This window comes from Pyricularia grisea (genome assembly GCF_004355905.1).
Source record: "Pyricularia grisea strain NI907 chromosome Unknown Pyricularia_grisea_NI907_Scaffold_4, whole genome shotgun sequence".
Lineage (NCBI taxonomy): Eukaryota > Fungi > Ascomycota > Sordariomycetes > Magnaporthales > Pyriculariaceae > Pyricularia > Pyricularia grisea.
Genome location: NW_022156718.1, coordinates 4,138,578 through 4,158,026, shown reverse-complemented (window position 1 = coordinate 4,158,026; position 19,449 = coordinate 4,138,578). Strand labels below are relative to the sequence as shown.

Sequence of the window (19,449 nt, the reverse complement as noted above, 5' to 3'; positions counted from 1 at the left end):
TGATACAGATCTTGGCAGCGCGATAGCAAGCAGTCCGACTTCAGAGGGCTTGTTCATTATCCAGTAGCTCGCATAGTGAAGCCCGCCCGACCGTAATTGTCATAATAAATTATAAATCTTAAAACGGCTAAAAGGAGCCACGTTATGTGAGCCGGTTAACTGGGTACCTGAGAGAAATAGTTCCAGAGCAGCGACCCATACGCGAGTACCTACCTTGCCCGCCGGACCCCGAGCTCTGAGAGCATCAGCTCGACCTGCACCACCCTCAACAACAACCATCTTTTTAGGGCATTTCGGTCAAGCGGCGGGAGTTTGGATGGACGCATCGGGTCGATTGCAGAGTAGTGCTGCAGTCAGGGCATGTGTTATATGTGCTCCTGCTCCTTTCTTATTGTTTTCTTTCACGGGCCTCTTTGATTTTAGTTTGAAATTAGTTTCCTTTTTGAAGACCAAAAATGAAAACGCTCACGCGATCATGACTAACATTGCTGGCAATGTCATTGCCTCCGGTGTTAATGGCTTGCGCCTCTGGGCTGTTATGAGCAATTTCGGAGGATTAGGGCTTGCTTTGAAGAGAGTGCGGTTCTGCGAGATGTTGTAACTTGTGCTCGTGCGGTTTTGTGTTGTCTTCTCATTTATTTCTTATCTTACATATATGATGTGGCCTGTCTCAATCTTATGCCCTTCTTTCATTGGATGTCTTTTTAAGCATCCTACTTTTCATACGGTCAATAACCAAGTATTTGCTTTCTCTTCGGATAACATGTCATTTTATCATATTTTCTTAGTGCAAGCATTTGGTTGCTTGACAAAGAGTCCGGCATTACTCAGGCTACTAGCTATGCAAAGCCTGTTTGTAGCACGAAAAGCTCGAAGTGTTTTTGATACAAATCAGAGTTTCGTCGCATCTGACTGTTTTCTACTTTCAAAGGTGTCAAAGATTCTCACTAGTCAGCATTAGTCTTAAATTCGTGATAGACTATAGTTGGCATAGCAGTCACGCCAAGGGACCTATACAACAATTCACTTCACATTCCCATCCTGCAAGTGCCATTTTGAGGCTTTGTATTTACCTAGGTAAGGTAGGCAATCCTTGTTTTCACTCGGTTCAAGGGTCACTAATAATCTCCACCAGGCTTTAATTCACGTATATATATATATACTGTAGTAGTTTAGCGTTGGACTTTTGCATCAATGAAACCCAACGGTTTCCGCAATCGGACCTCCCCCACGTTCCACCAGACTGGAGACCGGCATTTCTTCCGTGCGCGAAGTCCGCCCGACACTTACCCTCGGCAAATTATATTTGTTGATCGGCAGGCCTGTCTGTCTCGGTTTTGTTGATCTCATTGCTTCCAATCCAAATATCCTCTCGTTCCAGATTAATATTTACAAGAGCAACGGCGTTCGTGCTATCACTCAAACCCTTAATCAACCCCCAAAACAGTAGCCATGGATTTCTCCAAATACAGCCGCCCCGATCCAGAATGGACGGCCTACGCCGCCGCCAGCCCGCCCCGCCCAACCTTTGACAGCAATGAAGCGGAACGGGCCCACTACAACGGCCTGCGCGAGAAGCTGGCGGCGGCGGGGATCGCAGCGTTTGATGGCAAGATCGTCACGCACGACTACACCATCCCGACGCGCGATGGCGCCTCCATCCCCGCCCGGACGTACCGGCACAAGGACCACGACCCCACCCAGGGGCCCGGCGCCGTGTACGTCCACCTGCACGGCGGCGGCTTTTTCTTCGGCACGCTGGCTTCCGAGGACGGCATCTGCGCCCGCATCACCGCCGACACGGGCGCGCTGGTCCTTAACGTAAACTACCGCCACACGCCCGAGTTTGCCTACCCGACAATGTACCACGACGTCCAGGACGCCTTTGCTTGGCTGCACCGGCAAATCGTCTCCGATGATCCGGTACTCGGCGGCGGTAGGCTGGACCCGAAGAAGGTCGTCATCGGCGGCATCTCGGCCGGAGGGCAGTTGACGGCGTCGCTGGTCGTCGCGCAGCACATCAAGCTGCCGGGATGCGAGATCCTCCACGATCTTCCCGTGCCTGCGGGCCAGGTGCTGATGATTCCGCCCGTCGTGGCTCCGGACTTTTATGACAAGATCGGGGCGGCGCTCGCGGGGCCCAGTTCTTTGGTTGAGTGCGCAGACGCACCAGTGATCCCAGCGTGGAGGATTAAGTTCTTCATGGACTTGAAGTTTAGGGACGTCAAGCCTGGCCCAGAGGATTATGTGGTGAGCCCTGGCAACGTGCCGGTAGAGAAGCTTAAGGGCCTGCCACCGACAACTTTTGGAGTGTGCGGCATGGATCCGCTGAGGGACGAGGCGCTCGTATGGGGAAAGTGGTTGAGTGAGCAGGGGTGAGTTTTTGTTTTTTTTTACGAGATTTCGCCGTCGGTAAAGCGGTACCTGGGACGAACACTTGCTAACATACTCTTGGTACGTTGTGCCGGAAGCGTGCCGACCAACATTCATGTCATCCCTGGCTTCCCTCACGGCTTCAGGGCGAACGGTGCCAAGCTGTCCGAGAAAGCTTGCAAGCGTTGGGACGACATTATGCACGGCGGGATCAAGTGGGCATTGTCGGAGCCCAAGGCGACTGGTGTTTTTGAGATAAAAGACCAATGAGAAGCTCGGATGATGAAAGCTATCCGTTGTCAACAGGCACCACGACCCGAACTTAGAGGAAGAAAGCTAATGAACCTGACGAAAGAGACTTTATTAGTCTGAGGTTGGTAGCCAGGTAAATCGACATGTCCGTATTGAAATATTTACTCATGTATTGATGAAAGTTACACTGTAGAATTATGAACCCAACCTTGGATGAGATTCTCACTGAATGTGTCCTTCCATATCAAAGGGCGTGCTGGGTTATTTTGATGACAACCAGGTATCCTTGCTCAAGTACCCAAGGCGGGCAAACAAGTTGAGCTTGTATTTTCGCAACAATGCGCCTCGTCTATGACTATCATTTTAGTTCCCTCAGCCTTGGTTAGATTGTTTGGATAAATGGATCCCATATAACTGCCTAATGGACTCCCCGGACAACTGATATCACGTTATGGTTGACTCAAGTCTGCTGGTGTCTTTCCAGAGGAACGGGAGCTGCATCTCTGGAAATGGGACATGGGCGAGATGATCGATGCTTGAGTTAGTATTCAGGAACGGTAACTCGTAAATATTCGAATTCAATACTGAAGGATTGTGTGGTGTAACCAGGTAAAATAAAAAAGCCTAAGGGTGGTAGTTGTCAAAATGTCGAAGAAAATGTGAGTATAAATTCTGGGAGAAGTTTACAAAAGGAAGGCACTCACATAATACAATGGCTCGCAGATAGATAAGTAACTTTGGTAGGTAAGGCACCTTAGATGGTAGGTAGGTAGGTGACTTGATTTTCTGTAACTGGCCTTGGTGCAGCTTATTTTCTGTCATGGCTCGACTCGTCAGGTGCGTTCTTGTTGCAGTTCGGGCAACTGCGACTCGATTTTGCGGCCGCATTGATCCATGCCTTCCTATTCAGGAAGCAGCGGTAGTCGCATGGTAGCTTTCGATGGTAGCAAGTGCTGCTACCTTGAGAACTTCTTCATGCGGGCATACAACAAGACAAGAAAGCCAGCGTCACAGTCACGTTCACTGTTACCTGCTTCATTTCCCTACCAAGTTCTCATCAATCACTAGCAGATGCCAGAGGCACAGTCCGACATCTACAAGATCACCCCAAGAAGTTCGAGAGCGGATTTCTGCAAACCTAAGCCTCCAATGAAAGCAAAGAAAGGGCCATGCCACACGTCAAAGACGACCTGGAATCACGAAAGCAAGAAAACGATGCACGATGAGCGACCTAAACACGCACCTTATAGCCCGCGAGACTCCGAACAAGTTGCGATCACGATTCTGATCATTGTTAGTGCCACTTCTCGTCATATTGTAGCCTAGATTGCTGACTGAGTCCTCTTTGTTTGTTGGTTGACAGTTGAGCAATATTTTTTGCGCGAGGTAGCCTAAGCACACATTGTCTACAGTGGTTTGGTGGACCATCGACAGAGCTGCACATTCTAACTTTTGTTTTCGACATCATAGGCGACTCCTACATACTAGCTGCTTTCATTTCGTCGGAAATAAAACGCTCAGAAAGCGCAAACACACATGGCGAGGCCTGATCAAACCACTATCTGGCCGCAAGAAGGCCTTCCACTTGGAGAAAGTCCAGTGGAAATCATCATCAACACTTTTCCTCCAAGAATACTCCAGCGACCCCAACCTCATGCGGATTCTCTCCCAAATGGTTTGTTCCTAGTTTTAACCTCACCTTGTGCAACCCGAAGAACTCTCTAACACTGAATGCAGAAAACCATGCTCAAGATGGTTGAAGATGGAGACTTGGTCAAGATATACCTCTGTTTGTTCGACAAGAAGACTGACACACCCGATCCGGCCAGCCTGGTAGAAGTGTTTACTCTCCAGGTGCGGTATGAACCGGACATGTCCACGGCAGTCACCGTCTCGTGGGCTGGCCTGGCACAACTATCACCAACGTCCTCAGTAAAGACCAAAAGCAAGAGCGAGCTTACCATCGAAGAATTTTTGCAGCATCTCCAACCTATCAAAAGTGAGCATTCTTTCCTGACCGGCTGATTTGGCACGCAATTAACTCTGCGTGTGGTCTGCATCCTCAGAAAAGGTATACACACTCATGAAGCATCAAGTCAAAGTCTCCAAGCGAGCCAAATGGGAATCTTACAGCAAGAAAAGCAAATTTGACCTCATTGCTGCAAAACAGCTACTATCAGAAAGGCCAGACTGCAAGAATTGGACTGAATGTGTGACGATGAGAATACCTGCGCGCAAATCGCCAGCTGAAGGCATCGATGCAGGCGAAGAGGAACAGACTATTCACGTCGAAGTTGAGAAGCCAACGTCCCCGCTACAGACCTTGAGCCACAGCCAAAAACGGCGACTTGATCTCTTGAGTGACGAGGATGATACCCTGCGAAATCCTCCAGTCAAGGTTCGAATTGATTGGACTGAGGGCAGCGAAGGCTCATGGGGCATAGATGGGGCTTCGGATAATTCTTCAGTCCGGAACAGACGGCTCGAAACATCGCCAGTTGCCCGAGCAAGTCAGCGGCTGCGATTTGAAGCCGAGCGATGAGGTAGAGAGTGTGTTGCAAGAAAGCGGTACTACGTCGTGCTTCGGTGGTAGCCGCTCCTGGCAGCATCGAGACATCGCAAGCATACAAGCTGCACATTTTGCCACAGGGTGCATAGGCTATGGAGATCGGCGGGCACGGCAATGCATGCTTCGATGGCTGACCGTCAAGCCGTGCAGTTCCAACAGCGCAACATGGTAAATCTCGATGCAGGGGAATGCGTTTGTGGCTTTCAGTCAAGCAAACAAAAATTATGAAGGGCGCGAAGATTGTACATTGGTAACATTTTAGCCCAACAGATTGCCACCGACAGTTGCTGAACGAATCGGGCTGGTTTGAGTGTTGGTAGACTCGTTGCAAAATGCACAAACAAATCAGCGTGGCCCAAGCAAGTCGAGTACCAAGGTCGTGTAGCAAATAAATGAGTGTAGCCCACGCGTGCAAAGTCAGCTTAGCAATAGCAAGTTACGCTACGCCGGGCGAAGGCAGGTCCCGGTCCGAAATTGATCATCACTGTTTGATTTCCCGACAAGGACAAAAAAAGTACCAACGATCAGACGAAGACCAGGATCGACGATCTAGGTTCCATAACAAAAAAAAAAAAAAAGATTTGATGGCAGCTGCCAGCAGCGCTTCATTCATTCGGTTTACTTTGGTCCCGAGCCGGTACTCTCCTTCACTCTCTGTCTCGTCTGTGCACATGTTGCAACGCCAAAAACTCGCCCGCCTGGATTGCTAATAGGTCTCGTCGCTCTGGGAACCTCGGGTAAGGTTGCTTCCCGAGCCCGCGCGATTGACGCCCGAAGCGACCTGCGGATTTTTTTTTTTCTCTCGGCAAATTGAGTCGGTACTGTACGACACAAGTTAAACCAAGTCGGGAGAAACAGTCTTCATGGATGTGCTCGGCGCCGCAGCGAGCGGTAACGGTGCCGAACTATTTTGTTGATTGACACGACATTTCCACAAACAGCCTTGGTGACGAAGAGCTGACGGGAGGGCCGAACCCTGGGCGGGATTCGTAGTTCAGAGTATCGCCTAACAGTATAAAATATGCACAAGGAGCTGCCATGCATCCACCAATCTCAAAACTGCCTAGGTGGTACAGTAAGTAGCCTAAGATACGTAAGGTAAGGTAGCAAGGGTAGGTAGGTAGGTAGGTAGGCATACACCTAGGGAACGAGTTAGCCGAGACGAGCGCCAGCGGCTATCAGCTCGCGGGAAAACCATGCTCGTACGGCGCGATTCCACGCTATCGGCGGTCGCGATGGGAATGGAGGGGAGCATATTTGCGCAAGTACCCCATCGCCAAGGGGCAATTGCTAGGATGGAGAGATGTTGTTTTTTTGGACAACGCCACAATCAACTGAGGCGCTCAGAAGGAATTACCGCTGCCATTGTATACGCCTGACAAAATCCGACAAGGATTCCGGAGCTGACCTAAACCATGGAAGGCCAGGGTGAAATCATTTTGGCTGGCAATAAATAGAGTGAGGTTACGTTGTAGCTTAGCAAGCTTAGCAATCAGCTCGTGCACATCTGTAAGAGGTGTTGTGGCTCACGTTAGGAACTTATGTTAGTTAGCATGCACGCATCTCTGGGTTGCATTCCGGCATGGTAGCAAAAAATATAAAATTACTTGTTAGACTGACCGGCATCTTATACCGGCGAATTTATTCTGACATGTCTGATTAGCGGGCTGAGCTGACTCTGTCCTGGCGTGAAGAAAACCTGAGTGGAAACTACAAGTACCTCAAAATACCACTGCGTGCACGCACGCACGCATGCCAAAATCACTTCACTGGATGAATCAGCTGTGCAAGCACCTGGCGTCAGCCGGCCGTAGACCAGCCAAAGTCAGCCTGGGTTGGAGGGATGACGCCAAGCCTTGTAAGTCGACAGGGATGAATCAGGGCTGTTTTTACCCAGGTTTGCTAGGGCGGGGGCGGAAACATGGCCTCCACTTCGATGTGGCCGGCCCAACGAGACCCGACTGCCTAAACTTGAGCTGCTGCTCTTGGGAATTCCTAGGGCTGGCATCCGGACCATCTTTGAATGGAATTTTGGTCATGTACCTTTACTCTTCAGTAGGTATGTATTTGGCAGAAGGCATCTGGATCGTATCGTAGTAATTATTAAGACTATGGATGAGAGCGGGCATGCAATGCAATCCGGGACCGCCGAATAGCAGCAAACATGAAGGGACGAGTCGCTCCGTCTGTGCAAAAGAACTTCAATGTTTGGGCTGATCGGGCAACAAACCGCTTGCCCTGTGTCGCTCGCCGTGACAATTTCGCATCCATCTCCTACGTGTCTGTGTTTTGCAAACAACCGAAAACCACCGAAAACGCATATTTGCGCTTCTTGTTTTCATCTAATTTTGTCTCCCGTCGTTCGGTCTGCCTGTCTGGCTGTCCTCGAGCCTGTCTCCCCTACTTGCATGCCTCTGATTGCTCCAATCCACGTGTTTTCCTTGTGACAAGGTGGCGTGGAGTGGGAAAATTTCTGGCGGTGCTGCGCATGCGGATCGACCAAGCAAAATCCAGAAGGCGAGACCTTGTTTGCGTACCAGTGACCTGTGGTGCAACAGTACCAATACAGTACAGTACAGTACCTGGCGGCGGTACAGGCCTCCCACACCAAATCCACTTCCTCCATTCACCAACAGCGACCGACACGATCCTCCTCAATCCCGGTCTGAAGTCTGGTTTTTTGTTTTCCTGCCACCGCCCATTTTAACAAAACCAGTACAAAGACAACCAGTCGTCACTGCGCTGTGATCGTTTCCATTCCCCTACACGGCGCGAGGACGGTCCCCGCAAACATTGATAAGCAGTTCGGCTGTACTTTTTACACAACGCCGTGCCGCAGCCACGAAACCCGCCGATTTCAACGCGTGGGCCGAAACCCGCCACCCCCAAAGACCTACCGAACCGCATCTTTCTCAAAAACATCCATTTCGTCGTCTATTGCTTCTCTATGACCTGACGACTGGCTTTAGTTGAAAGGGTTTCCCACTGTCGAGCGAAAAAAAAAAAATATAAAAAAAATATCGTCATTGTTGGTTGCGAGTCTGTCCTACGCCTTTCATCCTAGCCCGCTACCCGGCTCAAAAAGCTTTCCGCATCGCCCCCGCCCCTAAGGTGTCACACGCCATCTCCTCACGCACCATCACCGAAAAAAAGAAAACCGTGACCATCACCGGTAGCCTTCGGAACGATCACGAGCGGGTGCTCATCCCCTCATAGCTCTGCCAAAGATGGTTTCGGTGTCACCGCCGCCCATCCAGCAGACTACCGATGTAGGCCGGCCTCGATCGAAACAGCAAATGTCTGTCAATTATGATGAGGCAGAAAGCGGGCCAGTCGGTCAGCGATCTTCACGACTCCAGTTTGAGCTGGCTCAGTGTGTCGAAACGACGACCGTCACGACGACAAAGACTACAAAATTAGCGATACCACCACTGTTGCTACGCGAGCCGCGACCGCTCAGTTCACTCGATACAAAAGAGTACCCATTGGCGAACCGACCGACGCCGCCTGAACTGGCCAAATTTACGATGGATATCGAAGACTATCAACAAGGACTGTTTCCTGTCGACTCGTCATTCGAGGAGGCCAAGTACAAGGTACGTCTTGCTGATGAACATCAGATACCAGTCTATGGTGTTTTGAACGAAATGAATGTGTCAAACTAACGAATAATCATGAAATCACAGAGCGAACATGAAGCCAGGCCCTGTTCTGTTGAAGTCGATGCCTTAGAAACACCTGATACCCCGCAGCAAGAATCCCCGACTCCAACATTTTTCAACAATAAGCCGAGGCCGACCCGACGAGCCAGTGGCATCCCATCTCGAAATGCGGCAAAATCATACGGCTCCATCGGGAGGGAGGAGTTTTCCCGTTCAAACCGACCGATCATGACCTCAACTGCATCGGAGAGAATGAGAAGACCGTTTACAGAGCAGAGGCGAGTGGAGTCGGATTCTGCAGCCGGATATTTGGCTACTCCTGATGCCACAGAGTTGGTAGGGAGCAGTCGACGGCGCTCAAGTCGCCGCGAGCCTCTGGATCAGGGCGAATCAGCAGACTCGGGTACACAACAGGCTTCGCTTTTTGACGCAGCCAGTCCCGCCGAGAGTGAGGCAAACACTGCGTACAGTGGGTCAGTATCTACACCTCCAATAATGGACGCGGACTCGGTTTCGTTCGCAGACGCAGATGAGCAACCCGCACGCGCCTTCCACAGGCCCAGACCTACGGTGGATACGATTGCGGCGCAAGATGCAAGTCTCCCTAGCCCGGGCCTATCGCCTACGCTGCAAGCGGCGCAGTTACAAAATAGCCAGCAGGATGATGGGGATGTGGAAGAGGACGATCAGATGGAGTTTTCCCAGCAGCTTGCACGACAGAGACGGTCACGCTTCCTCGGGAATCGGTCACCAGCGGACAATGAGGACGAGGCCTCCGATGTGACTGGGCATGCCCTCGAGCGACGCAGGAGGGGAGGATCAGAGCGCTTCTCCAGGCAAAGCATACTTGACACCCAGTACATGGTCGAGCAGTTTGACACATTACCAAACGAGCTAAAGACACTGATGATGTACCAGCTGCTAAGGCGTTGCCCTCGAAAGACACTACACATGGTTGCCGATGTTGTCAACCCTGCTCTGAAGTGTGACTTTATCAGGCAGCTCCCGGCCGAACTTTCACTTCAGGTGCTCAGCTATCTGGATTATCGCGATCTCTGCAGAGCTGCCCAGGTCTCGAAGCTTTGGAGATCCATTATCGATGGTAACGAAACAGGTTGGAAAGAACTGTGCGATAGAAATGGGTTCGAACTTTCTGAGAGTGAGTTAGAAAAGGCCATTTCTCAAGGCTGGGGCTGGCAAGATCCAGCTGGTATTTACGGTGCCGAGCTTGATCTCAGCCTGCAGAGTCGACTTACTGCCACTGAACCGGAGCTGGTGAAGACAGCAAAGCCAAATGCCTCACAAAGGACAAGGCCTGCAAAGCGGAAGCGTCCTATGGCGGGCTATCCATCAGCAGACCGCTCGAAGCGGCGCGCAAACACCCAGGAAGTGCACAAGTCGGATGGCCTGGAGCCGAGCCATCAACAAAACAAGGAAGGCCCCATTGCCGCCGCCACAGCCGCAGCTATGGCCGTTAGTGATCCCGGGATTGGACTTCCATCTCTTCGAAGGCTTCACTTGTTCAAGTCCCTATTCCGCCGGCACTACATGATCCGGCAGAACTGGACAAGCGGCAAGGTCAAACCTGGGCATGTGGCTTTTGCGGCGCATCCTCGTCATGTCATCACCTGCCTTCAATTTGATGAAGACAAGATCATCACTGGCAGTGACGATCAGTTGATCCACGTCTACGACACCAACACAGGCAAGCTCAGGCAGAAGCTCGAAGGACATGAGGGCGGAGTGTGGGCATTGCAATACGAGGGTAACACTTTGGTATCGGGAAGCACGGATCGATCTGTTCGCGTCTGGGACATTGAAAAGGGCCTTTGCACGCAGGTTTTCTATGGACATACGTCCACTGTCAGGTGCCTACAAATCTTGATGCCCACCGAGGTGGGTTCTGATATGGATGGCAAGCCCATAATGTCGCCTGCCAAGCCCTTGATCATTACAGGATCTCGGGATAGTCAGCTTCGCGTTTGGCGTCTTCCTGAGGCTGGCTCTAGACGATACATTCAGACAGGACCTCCCGCCAACGACGCGGAGTGCCCATACTTTTTGCGGATCCTCCAGGGTCATACACACTCCGTGCGAGCCATCTCAGCACATGCCGATACTCTTGTATCAGGCAGCTATGATTGCTCTGTTCGTGTATGGCGTATCAGCACGGGAGAGCAGCTTCACTGGCTACAAGGACACTCGCAGAAGGTCTACTCTGTTGTGCTGGACCACAAGCGCAACCGTTGCATTTCTGGATCTATGGACTCGCTTGTCAAGATCTGGGATTTGGAAACTGGCGCGTGTCTGTATACACTCGAGGGCCATAGTTTGCTTGTCGGACTCCTCGACCTTCGAGATGAGCGACTTGTGTCGGCTGCCGCTGACAGCACTCTTCGGATTTGGGATCCCGAGAATGGCAAGTGCAAGAGCATCCTCACAGCCCACACTGCGGCCATTACCTGCTTTCAGCATGATAGCCGCAAAGTCATTAGTGGTAGCGAAAAGACGGTAAAAATGTGGGATATCGCCACTGGCGAGTGCATCGACGATCTCTTGACGGATCTCAGCGGAGTCTGGCAAGTCAAGTTTGACGGGAGGAGATGTGTCGCAGCGGTTCAGAGAGACGGTCTTACGTATATCGAGGTAAGTCATGATAGGCGGGACATCTATGCGATGGGTATGAGAAAGGTTACTGACAATTTTGATATCAACACAGATTCTCGATTTTGGCGCTGTTCGTGACGGGAAACCCCGCGAAGAGCTCGGAAAACGGATAGTACTTAACTCTTCCGAAGTCCAACGTCTGCTCGAAGAGGTTGAAGCTTGAGGGGAGGATTGATGCTTCACGGGTGCAACTGCCCACGGCATGATGCAAATATACAAGAAACAGTGCTCGGTCATCTAGCTTTATACTTACACTGGGAGAAACAGCACCCAGTTCGTCAGCCTGGGTTGAATCACGCCTAACGGCCCCATATACTGGCTACTTTTTGTGTCATCGAGGGCAAGACTGAACATAGTAGGCACTTCAGCGGGATATAGACCAGAGTAGAGGTTCTGGCGGGTATGGTTTGGCGTTTGGTGTGCTACTGATGGGTTTACTGTTATTATCATTATTTCTTTTTTCTTTGTCAAGGGAGGTTTTGGCATTGCAGCGCTGCGTGTTTGTCTGGTACAAGCTGGAGGTTATGGTTAAAGGAGTGTGCGGTTCTCTTTTTGAACAAAAGTGCTAGCTGGTCTTATACATGTTCCGGTGCCTGGCTTTTTTTTGCCCATTTCCCCCCCTTGATTGTCCGGCTTTGGGAATCAAGTATCAGCGTAGTGTTTTTTTTTTTTTTTGTTTTTTTTTTGGGAGGAATAATTATCACTTTTGACAAGATAACATGGAACCAGTGTCTGAGCCTAGCGTGACTTTTCATGGGTAAATATCCTGGGGTGGTTCTAAAACCATTGCCGAACAAATAGTGCGGAGCCGAGCAGGGATTGTAACTCTTGGATCTGGAACGGGTCTTTTCTTAGGTTGACGACTGACAAGCGTTCTGTAACGTTTTCTTGCGCGCACCTTCGTCAGCGACGTGTAAAATAGTCCGAATCGACAAAACAGAGATCACAACGGATTCTCAAAACTAGGCCAAACTGCCAGAAAGTGGGTTGATTGGAGTAGGTTTCGGAGACCAAATCCGAATACGAAAGAAACTAAATCTAGCTAGTGATTCAGGCGGGGCCTGTAGTGGATCTCGTCCGCTCAAATTACGGGATTACCAGAATCCCCTTCCTCAGTACCTGAAAACCACCGAAACACATACTAAGGATATTTTTCCCAAAAAAAAACCAAAGCAAAACCCTGCGCCAAATGATTTTAATTTCGCCGACTTTACCATATTTTCGGCAGTTCCTCCTTATTATCCTCCAAATTAAACTTCTCCTAAATATTTTTTTTACCCATTTTACTAATAATTTCCCCAATTTTTATTATTATACTTGCAATTTTTTAAACCTTATTTTTGGTTTTTTTACAGGTTTTAATAGCTTTTTCCTTCTTTTTTTTTATCCGTTTAATATAATTTTTAATTTATTCCAGGTTATTTTTGGAAATAAAGTAATCCCCCCTAATCGTTTGGTTAATTACGATAATCCTTTTTGTTCCAACGCCCAAAACGAATTTTTTGGGGCTTTTTATAATAAAAATTTTATAAATATTTGACGATTTATCCTTTTTTTTCCGTTTTTATTTTCAAATTTTTTCGGCGTTATGGTATTTTTTTTGGTCGGAAAATTAATCGTAATTTTAATCGGGTTCGCGTTCTTTTTACCCAATTCGATCGCCTTTTTTTTTTCCCTTTTGGTAATATTTTTTGGCGTTTTTCCAGGTCCGGATTGCATCCTACCGTTATTTTCGGAACATTTTATATTATATATTATAACCGTTGCCTTTTCGACAATAAAATTACTCCATTTTTTTATAAAGTTTATAATAAAATTTTGGTCGTTAAAATTGGTTTTTATATCCGTATAAAAATTAATATTTATAAATTTAGTACGTAATTTAATCGTAAAAATTTTCGTATCTTAACGGCCGTAATCCAGATATTTCGTATTTTCCAGGTAATAACGGGTGGTAATTTTAATAGGTTCGTTAAAAAAAATGGTAAAGGAAATTTAATAAATTATAAATTTAATTATTTTATCCCTTCCCCAGGTTTTAATAACCTTTAGGACGGCGGTTTTATTAATAATAACGTTAATTTTTTCTAATATATTATAAATTGCCTAATAATTCGTATATTTCGTTTTAGTGGCTGGGGTGGCGGTAATTAAAATCCTTTCCAAAATTTTATTACAAACTTTTCGAACGTTTCCGATATCGGTAAACTCATTTATCGCCCTTATTACTATATCCAAATTTGTAAATTTTCCCGAATATTTTATAAGGTAAAATAAAACCGTAAATTTGCGATCCAAACCCGTATTGGCCTATATTGCATTTAATTTCGTTTGTAAACCAAAACTTAATTACCCAATTATTTTTAAAGCAATTTTCTTAATTTCGGTTTTATTTAATCCGTTTATTATAATTATTGGAAAAAATTTAGGATAAAGGTATATGGTTAAATAATCGATCCAAACCGTAAAACTTAAAAATACGGGCTAAAACCAAAGCGAAAATAAAAATAATAAAGCTAATTTTAAATAAAACCGGAATTGGATAGGTATTGTAAATTAAATAATGGTTATTATAGAAAAAAAATAAAAAAAATTTTAAAAAAAAAACGAGGAAAAAAAACCCAATTTTATACGCCCGAAAAAAAATTTTCCTTTTCCCTTTTCTTAAAAAATAGGTTTTTATTACAAAATAAAAGGCATTTAAATAAAATTTAAGGTAAAAGGAATTTAAAATTAGGGTAAAACGGAAAAAAAATAGGTTAACCTTTCCAAATCCCAATTATCCCCATTTAACGCCTTTTCCAACTAACTAATTTGCCTTTCGCTTTTTCCCGGGTACTTTTCCTAAAGCTTTCGCCAAATTTTAATATTGTAAATATATATTTTCCTTACTAGCCCGGTTCCCAATCCGTTTTTTCCGCGCTTTTACATTTGCAACGTTAATTTTCCCGCTAATTAATTAACTATTACCAAAGGGCCGGTTTACAATAATTCCAATTTAAAAGGGTTATTCCTTTACTTATTTCGCCTTTCCAATATTAAAATTCCCGGGGTAATAATTGGATATTTTTTCGAATTTTCCCATTTATTTTATTAATAAACCAATCGGTTAGTAAATTTCGCCCGGTTCTTTTTAATTTGGTTAACCCTATTTATAACATTTCCGGATATCTTCCCGAACGTTGGGTCCAGCAAATTTAAATTTATTTATATTATAAAGGTTTTAAAAGGCGTTATTCCCATTATAACCATCGCGGGTAAAATCCCCAATTTTTTAACGTATTTACTATTAATTTTATTAATAAAATTGGGTATTATTAAATATTAGCAGGGCCACCTGTTTTTAAATATTAATAAAACCCATTACTACAATTATTTTTTTAGCAATTTAATTATATTTTTAGGTAATCCGGTCGTTTAAAAATATATAATTGGGCCGAATTTTATCGAAATCCCCCTGGTTTTAAAAAATTGTTTTAAAGGAACGTTGGTAAAATGGCTTCCATTATCCGTAATGGTTATAATAGGCCATCTTATAATCGGAAACCAGTTAAATAACCATATATTTTTTACGTTTAATACCTTTATTGGGTATTTTATAGATTTTATAAGGATAAATTGGGTAAAATAATCCACCGTAATTAAAATTATAAAATAATTATTCGCTATTATCGGCCTAATCGGTCCCGCGAAATCCATACCCATTAATTTGATCGGTACCAGGATGGTAATTTTACCGTATTTAAGCCTAAATTTACGTCCCCCCAAACGTTGGTAGTTTTCGTATTTAATATAATATTTTTATACGTCCTTATTTTTGGTTGGTTACCAGAATTTCCTTTTTAATAAGTATATCGTAGGCCCCTAAAAATAATACCCTAAATCCGTATATATTTATTTTAAAATGGCGGTTATTTTATTATTTTTAAAATATATTGCCTATAATTTATTATTTTTTCTCCGGTACAAATATTTTTTTTTAATACGGAATCGGTTTGCCTTTTATTTAATAATTTTTGTTTTGGTTTTGGATATTTTTTTTAGGGACTTTTCCCCATTTTTTAGGTATTTTACCATTTTATAAAACCAATTAATTTTTTTATTATTTGCTATTTTTAATATAATTTATTTTAGGATTTCGTTATAATTTTCCCTTTTAATTAAATCCCAAATTAAATTGGTCCAGGTTAAAATTTCCCGATTTGCCGGTAAAGGTTTAACGAACGGTGGTTTTAATTTTAATAGCCCGTCGGTTATCCCGATAATTTTATTAATATTGGGGCGATAATGGACCTCGATATTATATTTATTAATTCGTTTAATTTATAAATAAAATCTTTTATATATAATAATTTTATTAACCAATAATTTCCTAATTAATTGATAATTAGTATATATTTAAATTTTAAATGGTATCGCCAATATTGCCCAACGGATCGAATCCAAAATTTTAAAAATGGCGTAAATTTCCAATTTGGGTAAAATATATTTTTTTTAACTTTTTTATAGTAAAAAATTTATAAATATATTAATCCGGATATTATTAAACCTTTTAATATTATAAATTTCCTATTTTTCCGGTATTTGGAATAAAACCGTACCCAATTTATTTGTATATATATTAATGGTAAAATGGAATGGTTTTTTAAAATTAATATTTCGAATGGTATTATTAATTACCGATTTATATATTTGTCCGATTGCCTTATTATATTTTTTTATTTATTGGGGCGATTTTTTCTTTATTTATTCGTAAACGGTTAATTTCTTTTTTCCAAATATAATTTTGGGAATTCGTTTATAAAAAACCTGTTTAAATTTAATTACCAATACCGTTTTACCAAATATAAAAATCCGTAAAAATGGTATAATAAATAAGGTTATTTGCAGGTTTTTTTAGGATTTGGGCGGTATTATTTTCCATTATTTACCAAATTTTAGGAATATTATTTTGAACTTTTTTATTAAGGTTATAATCCTATCCTGGATTTTAAATCCCGTTATTTCGATTATATTAGTAAAAAACTCTATTTTTTTTGCTAATAAAACCATAGGTCCAAATATAATCCGGGGTAAATATTTTTTATATATATATTTAAATAGCGATTCGAAATTAGGTCCGGATATAATATAATCGTTAATATAAAAAACCAGGGTGCAATTTAAATCAGGTTTTTTTCCCAATATATTGGGGAATTTAGCCAGTTTAATACCTTTAATTTCCGTTTTAGGAAACCAGCCGAAAATTATATCCTTAAATCCTACGTACGTATTTATCGAGCAATATATACCTTAAAAATAAACGGTATACGCCTATTATTTATTCGGTTTTACCCAGGCCGTTAATTAAATGTAAAAAAGGTTTACGGATATTCCCCAAAACCTATTGCAAATATTAAATTTGCAGTAATCTTTTTGACCAATTATAGCTAAAACGTTAATATTTATTATAATATAATGGGTTGGATATTATTATTTAATTATTTTTAAATTAATCCGTTTGTAATTATGTATTATCCTAAAAACGGGGTTTTTTCCAGGGGTTTTAAGTTTCGGCGGAAAAATGGTCGGTATTGTTTACGGGCTATTTAATTTTATAATAATTCCAGTTTTTTTTATATTAGGAATTATTTTGTAAAATTACCGAATTTATTTTCCGGTATATCGATATTATTTAAATTTTACCGGGGTATTTTCCGGTTTTAAAATAATATTATATTATATTATATTTGTAATTTTTATTTTTTGTATATTATTAACGAAATAGTTTTTCCAAATGTAATATAGTCGTTTTACTTTCGCCTGGCGTTTAAAGGTGTTAACCGCGTTTCCAATTTTTATTTTAACTCCTTTAAACCAATTATTTATAATATATTAAAATTTTATTAATATTTTTCGTTATTATAGCCGTTTTTTAACCTTTTATAAATTATTTTTCGTATTGGGTATTTTTTTAAAAACGTTAACGAAATTATTAATTCCGTATTAATTTATAATTTTCTATGTTTTTATTTTTTGTTTTTCGGTAATTATTATTTTATCCCATTTTACAAATACTTTTTTTTCTGGGGTTTAAATTTCGGTAACGATAATATCCCCTATTTTCCCGCCGTTAACTATATTAATTATTGGCGTCCATTTTTTTCAATAATTAGGAAGGCGGGGAAAATTTCCTAACTTTTTATTTTTTTTATTATTATTTTAACCAGGCTAACTTTTTTTTGTTTAATTCGGGGATTAATTTGGCGTGGGAATAATTTTTTTTATTTTCGCTAATTATTTTATTATTATTATTTTTAAATTTGACCTTTTTTTTTGGTTAAACGTCGTTAGGTCCGATAAAAAGTTAAACCCCTTTTTTTTGGGTTTAATTCCGGGTAATACCGGGCGATTATTTACCGTATTTTATAATGGAACGATTAATATTTTACCGTTTCGGTTACGGAAGGTGGTTATTTTAATGGTAAAATTAATTATTATTCGAACTTTTTTAAAAAAGTTTTGTCCCAATAAAAATAATTTGGTTAAAAATCCTCCCATTACTTATAAAAGGATGGGAATTAAAATATATCCGTATTAAAATATAATTATTATAAATTTAATTACCTTTTAAAAAATACCGTTCGCCATTTTAACTTTCCAAAATTTGTTAAATATTATGGTCGGTAATTTAAGTTTTTTTACCAAAGCCGGCGGGATTAAATTTACGGTTAATCCGGTATTTATTATGGCGAAAATAATATATTTATTATTTAAAATTATTTGGAAATATTGGAATTTAGGTTTTTTAATTTTATTTATCCGGAAAACGTATTTTAGGTTATGGTTATTTTAATTTATAAATGGTAATTTGGCTTTCCCTTTTATATATTCGGTATTAGTTAATTTTTCGACCCAATCCCCCATTTTTAGGGTGTTTTCGATATTCGGGAAATTTAATTCGATCCGGTTGGTTTAAATTTGGTTTTAATTTCCATTTTTTTTTATTTTAAATGCCTGCTGTAATTTCTAATGGGTTAAAGGCATTTTTCGGAATATTAATATAATGGGAACGGGGATAATCGTATAATTTAATTTTTTTAAAAAATCGAATTAATTAAAATAATTTAAATTACTTTTAATCGCTAATAATTTAGCGTTTTTGGATTTTTTATTAATATTTTTTTTTTTAGCCAGTAATTTCGCCACCTTTCGAGCTTTCCGGATAATTTTTTAAATGTTTCGTTTATTTGCTTTTATTTTAGCCAATTGTTTGGCCAATTTTTTTTAGTTTGGTATTATTCCGCTTTTTAAATTCGAAAGTAAACGAATTTTTATCCATTTTATTATTCGAAAAATTTTCAATTGGGGGCGGGGGCGGTGTTAAAATGGGTTATAATTAATTATTATTTTTTGGTTTGGTTATTAGATTATACCGCTAACGGGTATTTTAATTTTAAGTTTTTTTTACGGGGTAATTTTCCCCCTGGATGCCTATATATTTTTTATCTTTTGTTTTAAATTGGGTATATTTTAATTTAAAATTTTTAACGCGAGTTTTAAAATCGTTATTAAACGCGTGGGTAAAATCCATATTAATAATTAATACGTTTTCGACTTTTAATTATTAAATTTTACCCGAATTGGTTCCAATCGCCGGAAGGGGTTAATTATATTTTCGGCGTACCAATTTAAATTTTTTGGTATTTTTAATATAAGTTTATCCATTTTTGGGCTAAAGATAATTTCCAACTATATATTTTTTTTTATTATAATTCCAATATTTTAAATTTCCAGGAATAATTCCCCAATTTTTTTGGTTATTTTGCCTGTTTTAAATGGTTCGGTTTTATATACCCTAATTTTGGACGGGTTAAGGTGTTCGGAATTGGGAAATTTATTAGGGGCGCCAATTTTTTAATTTAATTTTTCGGTTTTAAAAAGCCC

The 19,449-nt window shown here is 42.1% G+C and overlaps 3 protein-coding genes across 3 annotated transcripts; all 3 read left to right on the top strand.

The window, feature by feature from the left end:
* The first annotated feature begins 1,333 nt into the window (after positions 1–1,333).
* Positions 1,334–2,828, top strand: PgNI_07938 (uncharacterized protein). Its single transcript, XM_031127942.1, has 2 exons — positions 1,334–2,375; positions 2,472–2,828. The coding sequence occupies exons 1-2, from the start codon at positions 1,453–1,455 to the stop codon at positions 2,641–2,643; spliced, it is 1,095 nt and encodes a 364-aa protein (XP_030981464.1). The 5' UTR covers positions 1,334–1,452; the 3' UTR covers positions 2,644–2,828.
* Positions 2,829–3,840: 1,012 nt separating this feature from the next.
* On the top strand, positions 3,841–5,167 carry PgNI_07937 (uncharacterized protein; the record flags this gene model as incomplete). The annotated part of the gene is made up of 4 exons (XM_031127941.1): positions 3,841–3,918; positions 4,016–4,300; positions 4,363–4,624; positions 4,692–5,167. 4 exons carry the CDS (start codon positions 3,841–3,843, stop codon positions 5,165–5,167), a joined length of 1,101 nt encoding a protein of 366 aa, XP_030981198.1.
* A 2,670-nt stretch (positions 5,168–7,837) lies between these two features.
* PgNI_07936 (uncharacterized protein) lies at positions 7,838–12,215 on the top strand. The gene is made up of 3 exons (XM_031127940.1): positions 7,838–8,790; positions 8,881–11,502; positions 11,576–12,215. Exons 1-3 carry the CDS (start codon positions 8,422–8,424, stop codon positions 11,684–11,686), a joined length of 3,102 nt encoding a protein of 1,033 aa, XP_030981197.1. The 5' UTR covers positions 7,838–8,421; the 3' UTR covers positions 11,687–12,215.
* Positions 12,216–19,449: the final 7,234 nt, after the last annotated feature.

What these genes read in the sequence shown, in the direction of transcription:
- PgNI_07938 (XM_031127942.1), top strand. Translation starts at nt 1,453, where the DNA reads ATGGATTTCTCCAAATACAGCCGCCCCGATCCAGAATGGACGGCCTAC. An exon ending in AAGTGGTTGAGTGAGCAGGG is followed by an intron (nt 2,376 to 2,471) that starts GTGAGTTTTTGT and finishes TTGTGCCGGAAG; the next exon opens with CGTGCCGACCAACATTCATG.
- PgNI_07936 (XM_031127940.1), top strand. Translation starts at nt 8,422, where the DNA reads ATGGTTTCGGTGTCACCGCCGCCCATCCAGCAGACTACCGATGTAGGC. An exon ending in TCGAGGAGGCCAAGTACAAG is followed by an intron (nt 8,791 to 8,880) that starts GTACGTCTTGCT and finishes ATGAAATCACAG; the next exon opens with AGCGAACATGAAGCCAGGCC. An exon ending in ACGGTCTTACGTATATCGAG is followed by an intron (nt 11,503 to 11,575) that starts GTAAGTCATGAT and finishes ATATCAACACAG; the next exon opens with ATTCTCGATTTTGGCGCTGT.